The sequence below is a fragment of the Larimichthys crocea genome, chromosome XII, assembly GCF_000972845.2.
Source record: "Larimichthys crocea isolate SSNF chromosome XII, L_crocea_2.0, whole genome shotgun sequence".
Classification (NCBI taxonomy): Eukaryota; Metazoa; Chordata; class Actinopteri; family Sciaenidae; genus Larimichthys; species Larimichthys crocea.
The window spans coordinates 23,045,365-23,063,002 of record NC_040022.1 but is presented as its reverse complement, the minus strand read 5'-3'; the positions used below and the strand labels follow the sequence as shown (position 1 = coordinate 23,063,002).

General features: G+C 40.1%; 1 protein-coding gene across 2 annotated transcripts in view; it reads right to left on the bottom strand.

Moving 5' to 3' along the window:
• Positions 1–243: 243 nt before the first annotated feature.
• prkcab (protein kinase C, alpha, b) overlaps positions 244–17,638 on the bottom strand; it is a 100,349-nt gene continuing 82,954 nt past the window's right edge. Inside the window, exons 9-18 of one of the 2 annotated variants that reach the window (XM_027285045.1) lie at positions 15,215–15,244; positions 12,022–12,162; positions 11,703–11,876; positions 11,062–11,153; positions 10,642–10,704; positions 9,808–9,946; positions 7,099–7,179; positions 6,048–6,155; positions 4,973–5,113; positions 244–2,495 (exon numbers count right to left, since the gene is read on the bottom strand). In XM_027285045.1, the coding sequence (XP_027140846.1) occupies positions 2,331–2,495; positions 4,973–5,113; positions 6,048–6,155; positions 7,099–7,179; positions 9,808–9,946; positions 10,642–10,704; positions 11,062–11,153; positions 11,703–11,876; positions 12,022–12,162; positions 15,215–15,244 (1,134 nt within the window). In that variant the 3' untranslated portion in view covers positions 244–2,330. The remainder of the gene's footprint in view (positions 2,496–4,972; positions 5,114–6,047; positions 6,156–7,098; positions 7,180–9,807; positions 9,947–10,641; positions 10,705–11,061; positions 11,154–11,702; positions 11,877–12,021; positions 12,163–15,214; positions 15,245–17,638) is intronic. The other variant, XM_027285046.1, reaches the window with a different exon arrangement.

Sequence of the window (17,638 nt, the reverse complement as noted above, 5' to 3'; positions counted from 1 at the left end):
ATTCATGTGGTTTATCACACATTAAACAACAACAACTCACATGTGAAAAATAAAACAGAGCAGGTAAATATTTTTCATACTTTTATTTATACACAGTATTCATCATACCACAATGAACAGAGGAACAAGAAGAATCAGGTTAACAAAAGCAGGGGCAGTGAAAGGAAACACATACAAACATCCCTGTGGCTCTAACTCTAGCTTGTAGTGGTACTGTACCCTGACTGGCCTGACATTTGATTATCTCTGTCACGGGTCCAAAGGTTGCTTTTTTTTTTTTCTTTTTTTTTTCAATTCTCAATGTGAGACATGTAAACATTCACTTTTCTTCTCTTAACCTTAAAAATCTCATTTTGGTCCAGATGTGACGGCTGCAACATCAGTCTACATGTTAAGTAACTAATTCAGGTGTGAAGAGCTGTAGCCTTCCTAGATTTGGCAGTTTGATGAAACCTTGTGTGCCTCTAAAGAAAAAAACAAAACAAAAAACAGCTGGACAGACAGAAATAAAACTGAGTTTGGCACCAGTGAACAAAAAGCCAACAGAAGCGTTTTACACACATTTTGTCTGTTTATAATTCAGCTTTTTAGTCAAACAGGTTGGGCTACATGACAGAGAGTGGGAGCAGACGATGAGCAGTAAGAAGCGCACGATGCTCGACGGGTTTGTCTCCATGCTCCACGCCAAGAGAGGGAGGAGAAGGATGGAGGGAGGGGAGAGGACATGTCTCTGTATCATGCAGGGGGGGGTCTTTCTCATGCTTAAACCAGGCCTCGCCTCACGCATGCACACGATATACGCAAGAAAAGAAAAGGGCTCCGATATCCTCACACCGTTACTCAGCTTTAGAATTACAGAAGGAGTCAGCCCTGAGACGACCAAGGCAAGAGGGAGTAGGTGCTGCATATTCTCCATGACACTGAGTAGTAGAAAACAATGGATAAATAGTGGAAATACATATAACAAGGTTTGCTGATACCAAAGCTACCAAAGATTCAGCCAAACGTTATATATATACTGTATATATATACTGTATATACTCTTCTTAGGGGTACTCTAAACATAGAAATGTTCAAACCGTCTACGGTAGTAAAAGCACATTCAGTTCATAGTATAAAATCTGCAAGTAACTTCTCTTTTTGAAACATATTTACAAGAAAAAAAAAAGGTTTAGACATCTCTCTGGACATAAAAGTTAAACTAGAACATAAAACAGGGACAAAACTTTTTTTTTTTTTTACGTAACAGTTATAAACTTTTCTTCAGAATAAGACTCTTCAAAACATACAACAATTATATATTAACATAGTTTATATCATAATACTAAACTTTACAATGATACCAGACGTGTACTGCATCCTAGAGTCTACTGCTCATACAGAGTCAGAAAATAAGCATGCAACAGAGATCTGCTTTGTGCATATGGAAATAACATCTTTATACTTTAACTTTTGATCCACAGTTTTCTGACCCTATATACTTGAACTCATCCTGGATTCACCCACCACACTGCACCAAACAAGGCCTAGACAGCTTGTAACTTGAAAAGCATAATGTGCTTCTGTTTGTCTATGTTGAGTTAGATAAGTGTAGCTCCACGTCTTACAAAACAACAGATAGAAACGCTCCCTGTTCAGGGGTTTTAGTGCGTTGACAGTGTTTGGAAAGCCAGAGGGGGGGAAACATTACAAGGACTTTTAAAGATAGAAATGTAGGTTTTTTTCCACTTCTACTTTGGCACTCATGTAACAGTATACTACCTCTTTTTTTTTTTTTTTGGTCTTTTTTATTTTAAATATATAAATATAAAATACACGCGTAGCGGTTCAGAAGTAGATAAAGCCGAGAAAGAGCAGAAAAATATGTTCCGTTCTTGTCGTGCATTGCAGCTCGTTGCGTAGTGAGACTGGGCGACATGAGTGAGGATGAGAAGGATCTTGCATCTTTAATAGCTAAAGAGTTATTAACTGATAGACACATTCATACACGAGAGAAAAAAAAACGGCTGCAGGTTTGGAGGAAAAAAAAAACACAGATCAGATTCAGAATAAAGTCAAATCATGAGATGTCTGGGCAAATTATGCAAAAAATATCAGTGCCATGTACTTTCTCCTCGCCCACAAACATCGTTTTAACACTTGGCTCCACTCTCCCCAGTCATTTCTGTACACAGATATTGATAACTAGGAGACAGAATACTGTAGAGGATGACATGAGTCTTTTGACAGCGGGACGTTTGTGGGAGTTTTGGAAGGATCCTGTAGTTGAGCGACAGTCCATGCTTTCTTTTTTTGTGTGTGTGTGTGTGTGTGTTTTTTCTGCTCTCTCCTCATACGACGCTGTGCAGGGATGGATGGATGAACTGAGGGTTCATGTAGGAAAAGCCTGCGAACTCGCTCTGGTCGATGTTGGCGATGACCAGCTGATCGGGCGGGGTCAGCACAGGCTGTGTACGCGTGAAAAACTTGTCGAAGTTTTCTGCTCCTTTGCCACACTGAAAGATAAAAAGGAAAACATGTCAGATGTGGGAAGGATCAATCATTAGTTTGATCTTTGGTTTGGTTAACAGGAACAGGATGGTGGTGATGATTAAAAGGCTTTTCCCTTGTGAGTCTTTTATTAGGAAGCTTCCCTACAGTCCCAGAGGGAAGGTGGTGCAAGGAAATGTCGAAGCCCGATGCGTAGCCAGGCAGAAGTTGTAATTAGATTAGGATCTAACCCTACGCATCCACAGTGGAGGTCATCAGCATGTGTGTGTGCAGCTCTGCTCGGGGCTGTCATGTGTCTCCAGCAGCTGAATATATATATATGGATATTACTGTGCGCAGTATCAGCATAGATTCACAATGAAGCAAGATAAATTTCCTCCGAATGAGTAATCCACAACAAAAACAAATCTGGAGTTTACAGAGGATTTCAGCACCCGCTGTTTGCGACACATTTTCTCAGGAGACATATCAGCATGTCGGGTTTTTTTCAGCTGCGGTGTAATATTACAGAAGCTGAGCCATAAAGCCTCAGATGGATCTTTTGTTTGCCGATCCCTTCAGACCAATTAATGACGCCGTGTATGAGCTCACAACTGTGATACGCCTCACAAAGCCCCCGTAAATGGATGTATCCACTTTTAGCTCCCTCTCCGTGAGTGGAGACTGATACATCCGCTGTGTAACACTGCATTTACTGTGGCCCTTGTGTGGAAGTAAAGGGAACTCTGCTCTCAGGGAGCTATTTTTAATCCTCGGTGGCAGCGCTTGTGTTGCTTCGGGCGATGTGGGCAGCGAGGGGATGGAGGATGCAGGGGTCCACAAACAGAAAAGAAGTGTTTTGTGGTGACAAGAGGAGGTTTAGGTGTTGGGAAGGGGTGTGGGTGGGTGTTGGTGGCATGTGTCAGTGGTAGCTGGGCTGGTGGCTGCAGCTGAGATCCAGCCTCAAGCTCAGCTGGGTGCATATAAACCATTACATTGGATGAGGATGAATGGGAACGCAGACATACAATATGCATCTATTCACGCATACACAGACTCTCGGAGGAAGTATTTCAATTCTTCGGCAGTGATTCATTCAGGAATGACACCGATTTTCAAGTGATTTGCTGTTTTTAGCACACATGGCAGGAAGAAAACTAAATAAAAGCCACTGGATCTTTTATGGTTATTAGTTTGTGTCTGGAAATATCCTCCTGTTTTAGACATATACATATACTGTATGACATATCGACCTCTTGGCTGCATTGGTAAAGACGTTGTGCTAAAAACTGACGTAAACAAACTGTTGTTGTCTTAGTCACTGTTATACGGCTCACATTCAAAACAAAAGACAAAAGACCTATGGTATACATGGCCAGATCTAATTCATGCTCTTTAGATCGTCTTCTTCCTCAGAAAATTTGCATAAATTGATGCTAATTTATTTTTCTTTTATCAACTTTTTGGACAGTTTCTTATCTTGCACATGCTCATGTGTACATTGACATTTTTGGTTGCTGTAATCATTCCTTCTTGCTACACTGGCCCTGATGAGATCTTTCGTAAAGTGTTTTTGATGGTTTCAGGTAATATGAGGCTTTAACAGTTTGAGTTAGATGGATCAGGTCTGCAATAGTTACGGTGTTTTTAGTATAAAACTTGTTCTCTTTGTTATTGTCTGAGGAAACGCAAAGATCATTTAAAGACTGAAACCTTTGAAAGTTACATGCTTGATTTGTCCAACTTAAAAACACCAAAAGAAACTTTTACACAGAAACAGGGCTGGGGATTTTGTCCCTGATCTCATATCTTAAAACTGTGTCATCTTTTCATAAGAATGACTACAGTGACCAAAAACTTAATGAATGTACACATGAGCATATTTAGTCATTTAACTGACACTTGTACTGATTGCAGTGACTTACAAAAAAGGAAAACAATCAACGTACAGTGCGACAAGGACATGTTAGTGCAGCAATAAGTACTACTAATGACAGTTAACTACAGGCAGCCAGTGAAGCTCGCTGAGCATAGGAATGTGGTAAAATTTAAAATCTGTGCAACGTTTGGGTTGAAATATTCGGTTTCAAGTTTGCAAAATGACGCACAATAAGACAAAAAGAGTTAAGCAACATTAGTGTAACAATGCTATACGCAGCAGTGGACACAATGTCGGCACTGTAACATGATATAAATTAGTCTACCTTCATAAAACTTGCTTTTGTTGTTGCAAATTAATTAACCGGATACCGTATTGCAATATCAGAAGATCAGATGATTACTGCATCAATCTAAAAACAAATATTTTATCTATAAAAAGTTTCTCAACTGGTTTTCCTCAAAGTGTACAATAACCTGCTATATATCACTGTAATATCCCATATATCATGACAGAGGGTGGTCAAATGGATGCTGTCATTTTAATTTGAAAGCACAGCTGTACACATACAGTATAAACACCTGCAAGTACACATTCACAACACACACTCACAGCATCACTCACCACTTTGGGTTTAAATGGCGGCTGGATCTCTCTGTTTGCCAGGCGCTCCCAGTCGATGCGTCTGAAGAAGGCCTGCTCCCTGATGTCCCTCTCCCCCTCTGGGCCACAGCCGAGACGCTTTGATGGGTGTTTGGTCATCAGCTGGTGACAAACAGAAGAGGAGGGATTAAAGGACAGAGGCGGTGAACTGCTTAAGGGGAAAGAAAAGGTAAAAACAATAGCTTCAACGATCCACATTTTTATCTTTGTTTCATGTCAACAACATTATGCAGAGCCAGACTAGACACTCACACCGTTTTCACTCATCCAGCTCTAAAATAGTCGCAGGAAATTACGACGCCTTTTCACTGCCCCCCTGTTTCTGATTCAGCAGCCACCTTCAATTTCAAACAATAATTCATTTTTGCAAATGAGACGTGAAGCAAACAATAAGAGGGATCGGGATTATCTCATCTGTCAGCCGCTCTGAGATGATGAATGAGTTTTTTTGTGGCGGCACACCGCTACGTTTAATATCATAATAAATGAAGGCTGGATATGTTATTAAAAGACTTGGTCGGACGGTGCACCTGAATCTTAATTGAATCTTCTGTGGTGTGTAAATCGACTCTGAAAACTCATTTCCTTGTTGGTAAATAATCCTAATCATGACAGCGTGACGCAAACATGATGCAGAGGTATGAGATGAACAGGTGCTGAGTGGAAGAGGAAGGAAGAGTTTTGACTTTGCTGAAGCGTAAAATCATTTGTTACTGTGATAAAATGTGAAACCATCGTCTGTGTCATGTTAGCCATAAAACTACAAAGATTTGAAGCAAACTGGATGCTGTCGCTACTAATGTTGGGAAAAATCTGACATATATGACCTTTTCTAAAAGGTTTCATTTATTTTTTTGTTTGACATTTATTTGGCTGTAATCTTTATTGATGAATCTATCAATTATTCTTCTGATTAATCATTCAATCAATCAACAGAGCGTATGATGGCAATGCTTTTCAATAGCTCACCAGACAACAATATTTAACTTAGACAAAAATAAATATGATGATGAGTATTATTAAAAACAGTACTCACTCCCTTGCAGATGGACACGGCTTCTTTCGACATGGACTTGGGGTAGGACACGTTGTGTTCCATGATGGACTGGAAAAGCTCATCTTCGTCCTCTCCATCGAACGGTGGCTGAAAATGGAGACAAACTCAGTGTCACAGAGTTCATGTAAAAGATGGGTGTGATGACACCTTACATACAGCCTGAGGGTGTTTCTGTGACAAGATGCTGAGGTGATGAAGTCAGTAAGGTGAGCTGAGCAGTGGGATAACAGCTATCTTGTACTTCATGGGTGATACGTGTGTTGTGATCCATTATCAGTCAAAGAAATATCTTCTGCTGAATCTTCTGCTTAGAAACCGGAAACCTTAACCATGTGTTGTCCAATCAATCAGAGGGTTAAAATCTACTTTTTCTCAAGATAACTTCATACTGTGGTTCATTAACCCGTGAGAGCCATCAGAGGCCAGAGCCACCACACTTTGGTGTTCACAACAGAAATCTATGGATAGAGACTATGTCCAATTTATTTATAGTCTGGGGTCTAGTTTATAATTACTGAAGCTGATCATGCAGTCTTGATTGAGTAAATGATTCATAAAAATACATCTTTGATAGTAAAATATATAAATGTTTTTTTTCACTTTTTAAAGGTCCAGTGTGTAGGATTTAGTGGCACCTAGTGGTTAAGTTGCAGATTGCAACCAAACAAATACTCTCCCACGCTTTAACCTCTCCTTCCAAGCATGTAGTAAAAACACCGGCTGCCAAATTGACATAAAAAGCAGAAAGGTCATATCTCGTTTGGTTTGTCTGTTCTGGGCTACTGTAGAAAAATGGTGGTTCAACATGGTGGACTCCGTGGAAGTGGACCCGCACACAGTGTAGATATTAAGGGCTCATTTTAAGGACAACAAAAACAGCTATTCTTATTTTCAGGCGATTACACGCTAATGAAAACCTACTAAAAAATATTGTATTCCATTGCTGCCAATAAATACTTCAAAACTAAGTCTTACACAATGGACCTTTAAGACCATAGATGAAAACTGGAGCAGTAAAACAACATATTACCTGTCCTGCCAGCATTTCATACAGAAGAACTCCATAAGCCCACCAGTCCACTGATTTTCCATAAGGCTGGTATGCTATGATCTGAAAGAGAGAAAAAGAAAAGATTAAAACGATGAATTAATCAAACCTGTCTCTATTCTGTCAATACAGTTGTGACATACAACCACAGAGAACCATGTAGTAAAGATATCCGATACATGGTGAAAAGTAGCATCTAGACTCTAACCAAATCAACCAGCATTAAATACAGTCAGCTATTTTGAGCTGCCTTAACAAAGGCGCCTTCTCCTCCCATCCAATTTGCCGTCCTACACCTCCCTCCCACACACAATCTACACACACACAATAATAATCATGGAGACGCACAAGCAAAGAGCTAAATCACAGCTGCACTCGCCTTTAACAGAGATGCAGCAATTTATACAGTTCACAAAGTTATAATTTGTTGCTCGGCTTTCTTGTCTACACCCACGCGCGAGATGCTTGTGTTTACATCGCTCTGCTGAAAGACTTGATCAGAAAATGCTGGGATGTGTTGGCGGCCGGTCAAAGGTGATTTCTCGCAATGTAAAACCAAAATACTGACAACGCGGCACAGATTTTGTGCTATAATGCTGTAAATTAAAGTTAGTTAGGCAAAGAGGAGAAAGGCAAAGTCTTTATAAAGCTATTTATATCCAGTGGAAAGAAATTCTTATGAAATCAAGATGTTTCTATATATACGTTATTGTGAGTAAGGGCTTCCCTCACCTCCCACCTGTGACACATGATCCTTTATGAGTCAGTGCAGACAGACAGGAGTGGTTAGACACACATAGCAATACCTATACAGTATTACCAAGCATCTAATTACTCCAAGTGAATCATCTCTGCTCTGTGTAAATAACTTTTTTTTACTTTTCTTTGTTTGCCGGGAGTTTCTGACCCTGAGATTCTTCCTTTAATTTGTCACTCCTTCATACCGCACAGCAGGGGTGTTAAACTCATTTATTAAACATTATAAACTATAGTTGTGTGCTGTGGAAACCCTTAAGATGGAGTGAAGGTCATCACAGAGAAAAGCTGCTCACACAGGTATGTGCTTCCAACCACGCAGAGCATTTGAGCGGCACGTAGGCGCAAGTTGAGGGATGAAATCTCTGCAGCTTCCACAGTCTTATTTTGCCTTGAGTGTGTCATTACACCGGAGGTCTATGAGCTCCATTTGGAGGTTTACAGGCGCTCTTTCCATGTCAACTGCAAACAGATTGCTGAGCAGCTCAAATTTAAATTTATTAAGTGCAAAGTCGGCAAATTGCAGAGTGAACTCAGTGCCAAGCGCTCCCAGTAAATCAGCACAGTTGGAAACACAGCAGATGAGACATGGTTTGTCGTATGGTAGATGATATTTCCTCATCGGACAGATATAATTGTACCAAGATACCTATGAAAGTCAGGAAGGTTTGGGCATAGTTTGATTTGAGTAAAACTTGAATGAATGTTTGCTGAATGTGTTATTTATTAGTTACGAGGCTGTTATAAGCTCACATAGTTGCTGTTACAGGTTACACTGGTTAGTTGTGGTACCACAATCAGTTATTTGAGTTATAGCAGACTTTTTAAAATGTATAATTCAGTGTGTATGTAATCCATTATCCTGACTGCAGCTACTCACTTTAGATACATTCATTTATTAAACAGTTATTCTGAAAAGACAGGGGACATAACTGGAAATGGTGTCGGTCTGAAGAACTTGAGAGCGTCCCTTGATAACATAACACAGAGCAAACACCAATTTTGACAAGTCTGTGAGGATATGACAGACACAGATTCCTTGTTGCCTTGTTGTTGTGGTGAAAATGGTTGCTGACTAAGTGGTGTTGTAACACCCTGTGGTGAATCGTTGGTCTCTTGTTGTCTACCAGGCAGTCTAAGTTACTCATGACTCTTTCTGTTTAATAAACCCAAAATACTGGCATTCACATAGCACGTAACAAGTAATTTTTGAAACAATAGTTATCAAACAGAGAAAGACAAAAGGAATCCTATTTTGCTGCTTTTTAATGTTATTAGAGGGGAAATATGACACAGTTGGAGCTTAACGTAACATAAAAACCCACAAATTTTCTATTTTTCTCACTAACGATTGCAGCTTAGAAACTATTTCTACACTTTTGTTGCTGTATTTCTTTGATTTTGGAAAGGCTAGAAACTTTCACATCAACATGTGGATGTGTGACAGATGTGTCATGCCCAAGTGGCAACCTCCATTGGCTGGGAAGTGAAGCTCCAGCAGCCATTTGAGGCTAGATACAGAATAAGTCCATTTCCATAAGTCCCCATGTTAAAATGTATAACTTTACAGTACAGGCTGCTTTGATTGAAAGGTAAGTGCTGTTACAGATGGCTTATTCGAGCACCCAGGCATCATTGAGCTCGCCTCAGGTCCATTAATGATCCACGTCTTTCCCAGTATTTAGATTAGCCAGGAGGTGAAAGAAGCAGCACATCCATCATGGCAACATTTTCAGGGTGATGTCATTGGTTACTCCTAGTTACGTTTTCTAAGCAATGATTGGACACTATCTGCTCAGGGGCAGGGTTTACAACTCTGTCAATTTGCTACAATTCAAATTATATCGGACAAGAAAGTCCAACAGTAGGATACAGAGTGATCACTTAGTTGTTGTTGTGCCATCCTTTACTGTAATCTGGACATCTCATTCTCACCTCTGGGGCGATGTAGTCCGGGGTGCCACAGAAGGTGCGTGTGCTCATGCCTTCATACATGTTCTCTTTACACATGCCAAAGTCTGCGATCTTGATGTGACCCTCGGAGTCCAGCATCACGTTGTCCAGCTTCAGATCCCTGCAGCAGAGAGAGGACACGCGTTCGTCTTTGTCTGGATTTGTGATCACTTTGTTACTTGTGTGTTGCTGTCAGCCTCTACAGTTAAAGTTACACTGCTGCCACCTCTCTGAGCGTTTTATCCATCTGCAGCACACCTCATACGTGGCAAACTACAAGTCCTGTGATAATTCCCCCTCCAATCCTGCCTCCTTTGAGGCTTTTTGCAATTCAGTGTGCATCTCTGCTTGTGTTTGATGTCTCAATTCTTCATGTTCATCCCCTCATCCACCACTTCTGGCAGCTATATCTGTCACAAAGTAGTGTCAAGATGCCGAACACAAGGCTGGTGGGATATGAAGAATGGATCCTCAGCTGAAGTACTGAAGAGGAACAGGGTGACCTCTACTCTCTGTTATTTCTTTCTGTCCTTTCTATTATTGCTCTCTTTTTGCATCAGGATGATTAGTATGGATTTAATGCTCGCCTCCTTCATGAGGGTGTTCACGCTCTGCAGTTTAAATACAGACAGAGCAGCGAGGTTAAATCTACATTTTAAATCTGTTTCTTTCATTCATTCTGTCTCTCTGGACCTGCATACTTTTCCAAGCCTTTCATAAAAGTGCAGTACGTGTGTTTTGTTTTTTTCACGTAACAATAAATTCATTTGAATGTGCTTCATTACATTAAAACTGCTTTCTCTCTGACTCACCCACCTGTAGATGATTCCCTTTCGGTGCAAGAAAAACAAACCAACAGCAATCTCTGCAGCATAAAACCTGCAACATTAAAAGTCATTAAAATGGTTACAAAAGAAATTTGTCAGGGAAGTGATTATAATGAATGCAGGAAAGAAATACACAAGAATCCACTGCACTAGAGAATAAATATGAACAAATATTGGGGTGATCAGTAACATTACATCCTGTGTAATTTAACTGAGTAATCCTTCACAATGTAACTATAAAGTAACTAAAACATTTTTAAAATATAATCTGGGCTCTCGTAATTACAAATTTTTTTGATTCATCATGACTCAAGCCTGCATAGTAGAGGGGCTAAACTGCTAACTTGAGCCGCTGGTGAATATCTTTGTCATTGTTAAAACATGTGAATGAACTGCAGAGCGTCCTTACACTGCCTGCGGCTCCTTGAATTTGCCCATGCGTTGGATATGATACATAAGGTCTCCCCCGTTGATGTACTCCATCACAAAATAGAGCCGATCCTAGAATAATGGAATAAAAAGGGATGTTATTGCCCAAAGAGCAGCTCTAAATAGGTGCTCCACAAAGAAAAGTACACGATGTGCAGACACATATAATGTATATTATATTCAAACATCTTACGTAACATAGTCTACAGCCATTTGTCTGTAACACATGCTCCTCCTCCAGAGATATTAAAATGCCTGACATGATCTATTCTTCCAGCATAGTGGCTGGGTTCCTGTATAATAAGTCTTTGATCAGTAAATGTAGCTTTATTAAAGACTCCTTGAGTCACTCTGTCTACGCACAGAGCTGACGTCATACCGGAGACTTCATATTCAGGGGTGGTTTAAGCTCAGTATCGTATTTTCTCTGCAGACTGCAAATAAATGTAAGGCAAATACAGATGTGATGGTAGATATGATGGCAAACACACACACACACACACACTGGAGCAAAATGCCTGATGAAAGAGTGATGAGGGAGCAAAATGGCACCCCGTTAAATAAAGATTTTTGTTTCTGAGCAGCAGGAAGTATGCATTAAAAATAACTCTGACTACACACCACAGTCTGGAAGCAGGAGTGGAGCTGTGTGAGGAATGGTGGCTTGTCTCTCTGGGCCAAGACCCTCTTCTCCACCATCGTACATTCAACATCATCATCCTGGATCACGACGTCTTTCTTCAGGATCTTGATGGCGTACAGCTCCTCTGTTGACTTCATCTCAGCCAGCATTACCTGCAGGTCAGAGGTTGTGATGAAACAAAAAGAGACAAAAACAAATGCAGATATTTGAAGCATTATAATAATAATTTTAAGAATATAGGAGGAGATCAACAATAATAATATTAATAATTAATGACCTTTGTTTTTCGGCTCTCACCTTGCCAAAGCTGCCCTTCCCAAGAAGAGCCAGGAAGTTGAAGTCGCTCAGTCGGACCCGGTCCATGTTACCTGAAGGCAGGCTGAACCGCCGGTGGTCTGATGGCGTGATCACTTTCTTACCATGGCCCAGCTTGGCTTTCTGCGGCATTAAAAACATATTTCAAGATTATAAATTGTTTACTGCTGTGAACATCTTACACAAATAATAATTATTATAATAAACAGAGCTGTTTGCACACCTCTGCTTCAACAATAAAAGAATAAGTAGCACTATGTATGGTTTGACTCGAGGAGAAGACAGTCGTCATGCTTGTGTCTAACAGCTGGTCTGGAGTGAGATATTCACATCTGGCTTTCTCTCCCTGTAGATCACAGACTGCCACAGAAGCAGGACTTAATCACTGGTTGTACAGTAGGCAACGAACTGGACGTATGCCCGCCAGCTACAAATCACAGTAAGAGTGTGTGTGTTATTCTGCAGCATAAAACGTAATAAAATATCTCTACATGAGTTGAAAATAAAAGAACTTGTTCATAAGTAGCGCAAAGAAAACTTTTTTCAGCCCCATTGGAGATTTTTTCACTGTTTTTGCAAGCGTGGCCACATTATTGTTACAGTTGTTACGTTTGCCATCGTCTGGTTAGCTGCATGTGTCAGAAACAAGTCAAGCTTTCTTTATTCTTTCTCCATTTCTTTGTACATAGATCGCAGGGATCTATTTTTTCCCACTGACATGCCAGACGCCCTCACAGATATTCAGCAGGATCTCTCTTCTGGTGCATTTTGGGAAATCATGAGGTGGGCAGTCAGCAGGGGGGTGCCAGTGTTGCAAGGTTCCCTGTTGTTATAATGACTGGTCTGCCAAGCGTGTTTGAACAAAAAGGGCAATTAAGACCCTGCCAGCTCCCATCATGGCTCCAGCGGTTGTCTGTTTCTGTCAGATAGAGCAGAAAAAACAGGCGGCCGGTGGGGCACAGAGAGGCTGTTGCCAGGCCAACCGTTTCTCTTCTCTTGACTCAATGTGGTAACATAGTCTACATAATAATTGTCACATATCTGACTTACGTTAAACGGCTCTACATGTACACCTGGTTGGTTGGTTGGTCAGTTAAGAGCAGACTAATGTAAACATTAACTCGGTGTGTTGTAGCTACAGAGGAAAGTGCTGCCTCTGTATGATGGTACAGTTCATTCTTTTCACCTAGAAGAAAACCATCAAAGAGGGATTTTAAGTGGCTTAAAAGTTACATTAACTAACTAGTAAGGCATGATCTTTAACATATCCTCAACAAAATGAATAACTGTGTCATCAGTGGTTATGGTTTTGGCTGTTTTCTTCTAATATACTAGATATTTTCAGCTTTTCACGCCTCTGAAATCCTTCCAATGACTAAAATCAGACAGGAAAAATCAGACTAAAAGTCTGCTACGCTCTGTCTGTCTGTTGTTTCTTGACTTGTTGCTGTTTTCTCTGAACGTACAGCACATTATGTAGCACTTTTGTGCAATTTAATGTCGTCCTGTCTGCACTATATTTACTCTTTTTTACACTTTGTTTAAATCAATGCTGCAAAATTCCAATATCTGTGCATATACAGCATAGCCACATACATATGATAAATAAACCTGAATCTTAATCTATATTTAATGTTTCATGTAGCACCATTGTCCTTTGCGAAACACTTGTTTCACTGTGTATATAGGTGAAGTGACAATAAAACCTGACTTGACTTGAAATCTGACAGAAAATGACTTTGGTTTTACTCCACATAAGTCATGGAATCGTTAAATATCACAAGCCAAAAAAAGTTGTGAACTTCTAACATAAACACTCCTCGAGTTTCTGCTTCAGAAGGTTTGATCAAGGACAGATCTGATCTGGTTTATGTCCAGCCAAGTTTTATAGTGCAGGCGTGAAGACATTTATTTATGTCTAGGTTAGGAGTGAGGATATTTTGGTGCATGTCAACACTAAAATAAATCTAGACGTCACATGTCATTACATCATTGCTGTTGCTTTTTCTATTATGGAGGCGAGTTTTGTCGTCTGAATAACGTGGTGTTTGTTTCAGTTTACTGCAGTTTGCAATGGTTTCAGAGACATCTAGTGGTCATTTTTAGAATATAGCATATAGCATGAATAATGGACTTGTAACAGCAGGAAAAACACAGATTTTCTTGGTAAGGACAGTCGCATGAAGCGGGATGCAGCTCTCCTTAAAACACCTGTGAGTTTCCTGCTGTGACAAAATGTGTGCTGTGTAACCACTCCATGAAACAGCTAAAAAACAAACAAACACGTCTACCTGTTTCAACACAAACAAAGGTTTGAAATATTTTTGTCAAAGTGACCATACATAGTTATATTCAAACACATCCAATGCAGTCAGTCTTGTAATAAATATAACACTGCCACCATGTGGAAAGATTTGGCATGCACACCAAGAACACCAAAGAACCCGCCTGTGTGTGTGTATCCATTCATACAGATACTGTGCATAAGTGAGTTTTCATCCATGCTTCATGTCCCAACAGCCTTCTATAGTCCAGACCAAAGGCAGACTAGTAGAGGGCGGACTGTGGACCACACTGTCAGCCAATGAGGAGCAGGTGTGAGACTCTCTTGACCAATGACAGTGCGCTGATAGTGGTGAGGAACACATTTACTAACAACATAGCTGTCTGGTGTTTGGTGTTGAATGTAGGTATATGTTGAAGCAGCACTTTTATTCACGTTTTATATGCTGCTGCTGCTGTGTGTGTGTGTGTGTGTGTGTGCTGGAGAAACACCAGCTGCTTTCCTGTGTGCGCTGTAAAGCCGAATGCAAATGCTGCAAATGTCAGACTTTTCTAGGTCTGACCTTTTGCAGCAGGTGCTGCAAAATCTTTACATTATAAATAACATGTAGTCCCTTTAGCTTTATGTTTACGTGTGTGAGACAAAGAAGGAGGGAGTTAGTGTGTGTGAGAGGAGTTAGAGGGATAAAAGCATGTTCATTTTAGTGTGTGCATAACAGCAAGCAAATTGGGCTGGTTCAACTATATGCCGTTGAGAGCCTTTGTTAGTAAATCAGATTAGTTTGTGGAAGCCCGGCAGAGATCCACAAACAATCCTATAACACAGTCAGTCAGTAAAGTGAGTGAATGCAAGCTGGCAGAGAAATAGAGACGGAGCAGGCAGAAGAGCTACCTTGAGATAGTGGATATTTAACTGGCAGGCCTAGAAGAAAGAAGAAACTCACTTATTAGTGTGGTCAAAGGTATGCTGCTGCTGTGTGTGTGTGTGTGTGTTAGCTGGGGAAAAAAAATAAAGTGACAGAATACACATGTGCACCGATGAGTCATCACTCTAGATCTATCTCATCATTTAACAATACAATCTATCAGAGGCATGACGAGAAATAAAAACAAACAGAATAAATCCTCTATCTGTCACATCTGGTTGCATCTCTGCAGCTCAGCCCAGCAGTTTCCACGGCAACTGCACAGTTGTGTGAAGACGCTAGCCTCGGAGGAAAGGTCAGCGTTGCACGGAGTGGAGAGAAAGGGAAAAATTAAAAAACAAGATAGAAGACTGCTGCAAGGAGGTGGCATTTACACTCGGTTTTAAAACACCTGTGCACACACACACAGCTGGACTTTAATAAAAGTGCCCTCGCTCTCTCCAATCTTCTTCTCGGTTGAATCTCATGTCTTTACACTGCAATGTTTAATGTAGCAGCTGCCTTTTAACCTGCATATCAGTAATATAGCCTAGATGTGAAGAGAGGTGATGAGTTTCATTTAAAGATATTAACAGAAACCTGTGATTAACACTTGCAGTAAACAGACCGGCCACTAGAGAGCGACAGTTGCATATCAGTGTTTTCACATGATTTATCTCCCCTTTACTGAAAATCATGTACACAGCACTGCAGATCGTTTTCAAAGCAAACTGTAGTGAGTCTCGAAACTTCACTATAAACTCATCATACTTGCTTTTGTTTAGTAAAAGTTACATTATTATTTCACATTTTTAAAAGCAACCATGATATTCACTGCCAAGCAGGTGCAGGTGAGGAGTTGGCATCAATATTGAATAAAGTATAAACAATTTTAAGTAACGCAGATACAACATGAAAAATGAACAATGAGATCCAAGAAGCACGACTGAGAGAGATGCAGAATAACACAGAATAAGTCACATTAATCAAAAGATGGAATATTAGAGAGCAGAAAAAAGTTGAACAGGTGTATTGTGTTGTCTTGGTTGGTTATATATAGTCCAATGAGGGCAAGGAAACCTGGCTGAATCATTAAAGCTGTTCGTCCTTGAGAAAAACAGAACAGGGACCCCCCCACGTGTGTCACATTTTAAGCCTGGCCTATAATATCTTTTATATTTACTTTATTCAACTTTTAATTCACCTTATTAGCATATTTACATGCTGGGTTATTAGCCTATATGTGTTGATGATTGATAAAAAGATCATGCATAATTATTATTGGTTACTGAATGCCAAGGGCTGTGCGTCTTTGGACATTTCCACTGATTCATCCAACTGGAGTTCAAATGCCTCCGCTGTTTGTAGTTTCTCATTTATCTGCACCCTCACATTCATCATTATTTTGGTGAAAATTGTCAATTAATATGACAAATATTGGCGGACCTTAGAGTTAGACCGTTCGCCTCCTGTATTACTTCTCTAACATGTTTTCTATGTCATAAGTGGTGTGAGGAAAGACGGTGACCAGTCTCTGGTGGCAATTTTCTTCAATTTTCTTTATTTATCCGATAGTCACCACATTAGATAAAAGCGATGCAGCATTGTTGTCAGTTTCCAAAAACATTTTAAACATGATGATAATGTAGGAGAACCTACACCACCTGTTTTCAGTCCTTTGTGTAGGCCATCTGGACGGGTGCTTAAAGAGGGAGCACGCCTCAATAGGTATCCTTTTATGAGATCAATGAGTAGGTGGGTATTATTTTCGTTGGCTGATTGAATTTCGTGTTGTACATTTCACTATCTTTGAATGTACAGTATTTTTGGTTATGTATTGCAGAATGTAATATGGATTTGTTGGTACCAGCAAATCAAAGAAATTATGGTTTTATTGTTAATCTTGTTGACGCTCCCTTCCAGAGCTCTACTCTGATACGCCGGTTTGAACTGGAGAGAAGGTCTGTCAGAGGAAATATGTGTTGAAAATGTCTGTTTTGTATGTTATGGGACGAGCAGCGCAGTAACTTTTCTTTGTTAAATGATCATTTTTGTTTGGTGACTGAATAAAAGTGTTTTCTGCACACCCCCTGGCCAGCGTGATGCTTTTGCAGGCTTGCACCTCTCTTTGCAACAACATTAATACAGCAAATAAGAAGGTCGTCCATGTTGACCTGCAGACTGAACCTAGAAATAACGGTGCAATTAAAAAAGAAGCAATAACCATAAGTTATAATCTTTATTTAGACCTTCGAATACTTGCTAGGCTCGGATTATACTTTCTGAAAAGTAGTCTGTCCATTATTGCTGTTTCCATTGTGTTATTATTATTATGAATTACATATTCACCCTCAGGAACTTGTTTCATTCGGTGACTGTAAGCTTGTACTATACTTGTACTAGGTGTAGCC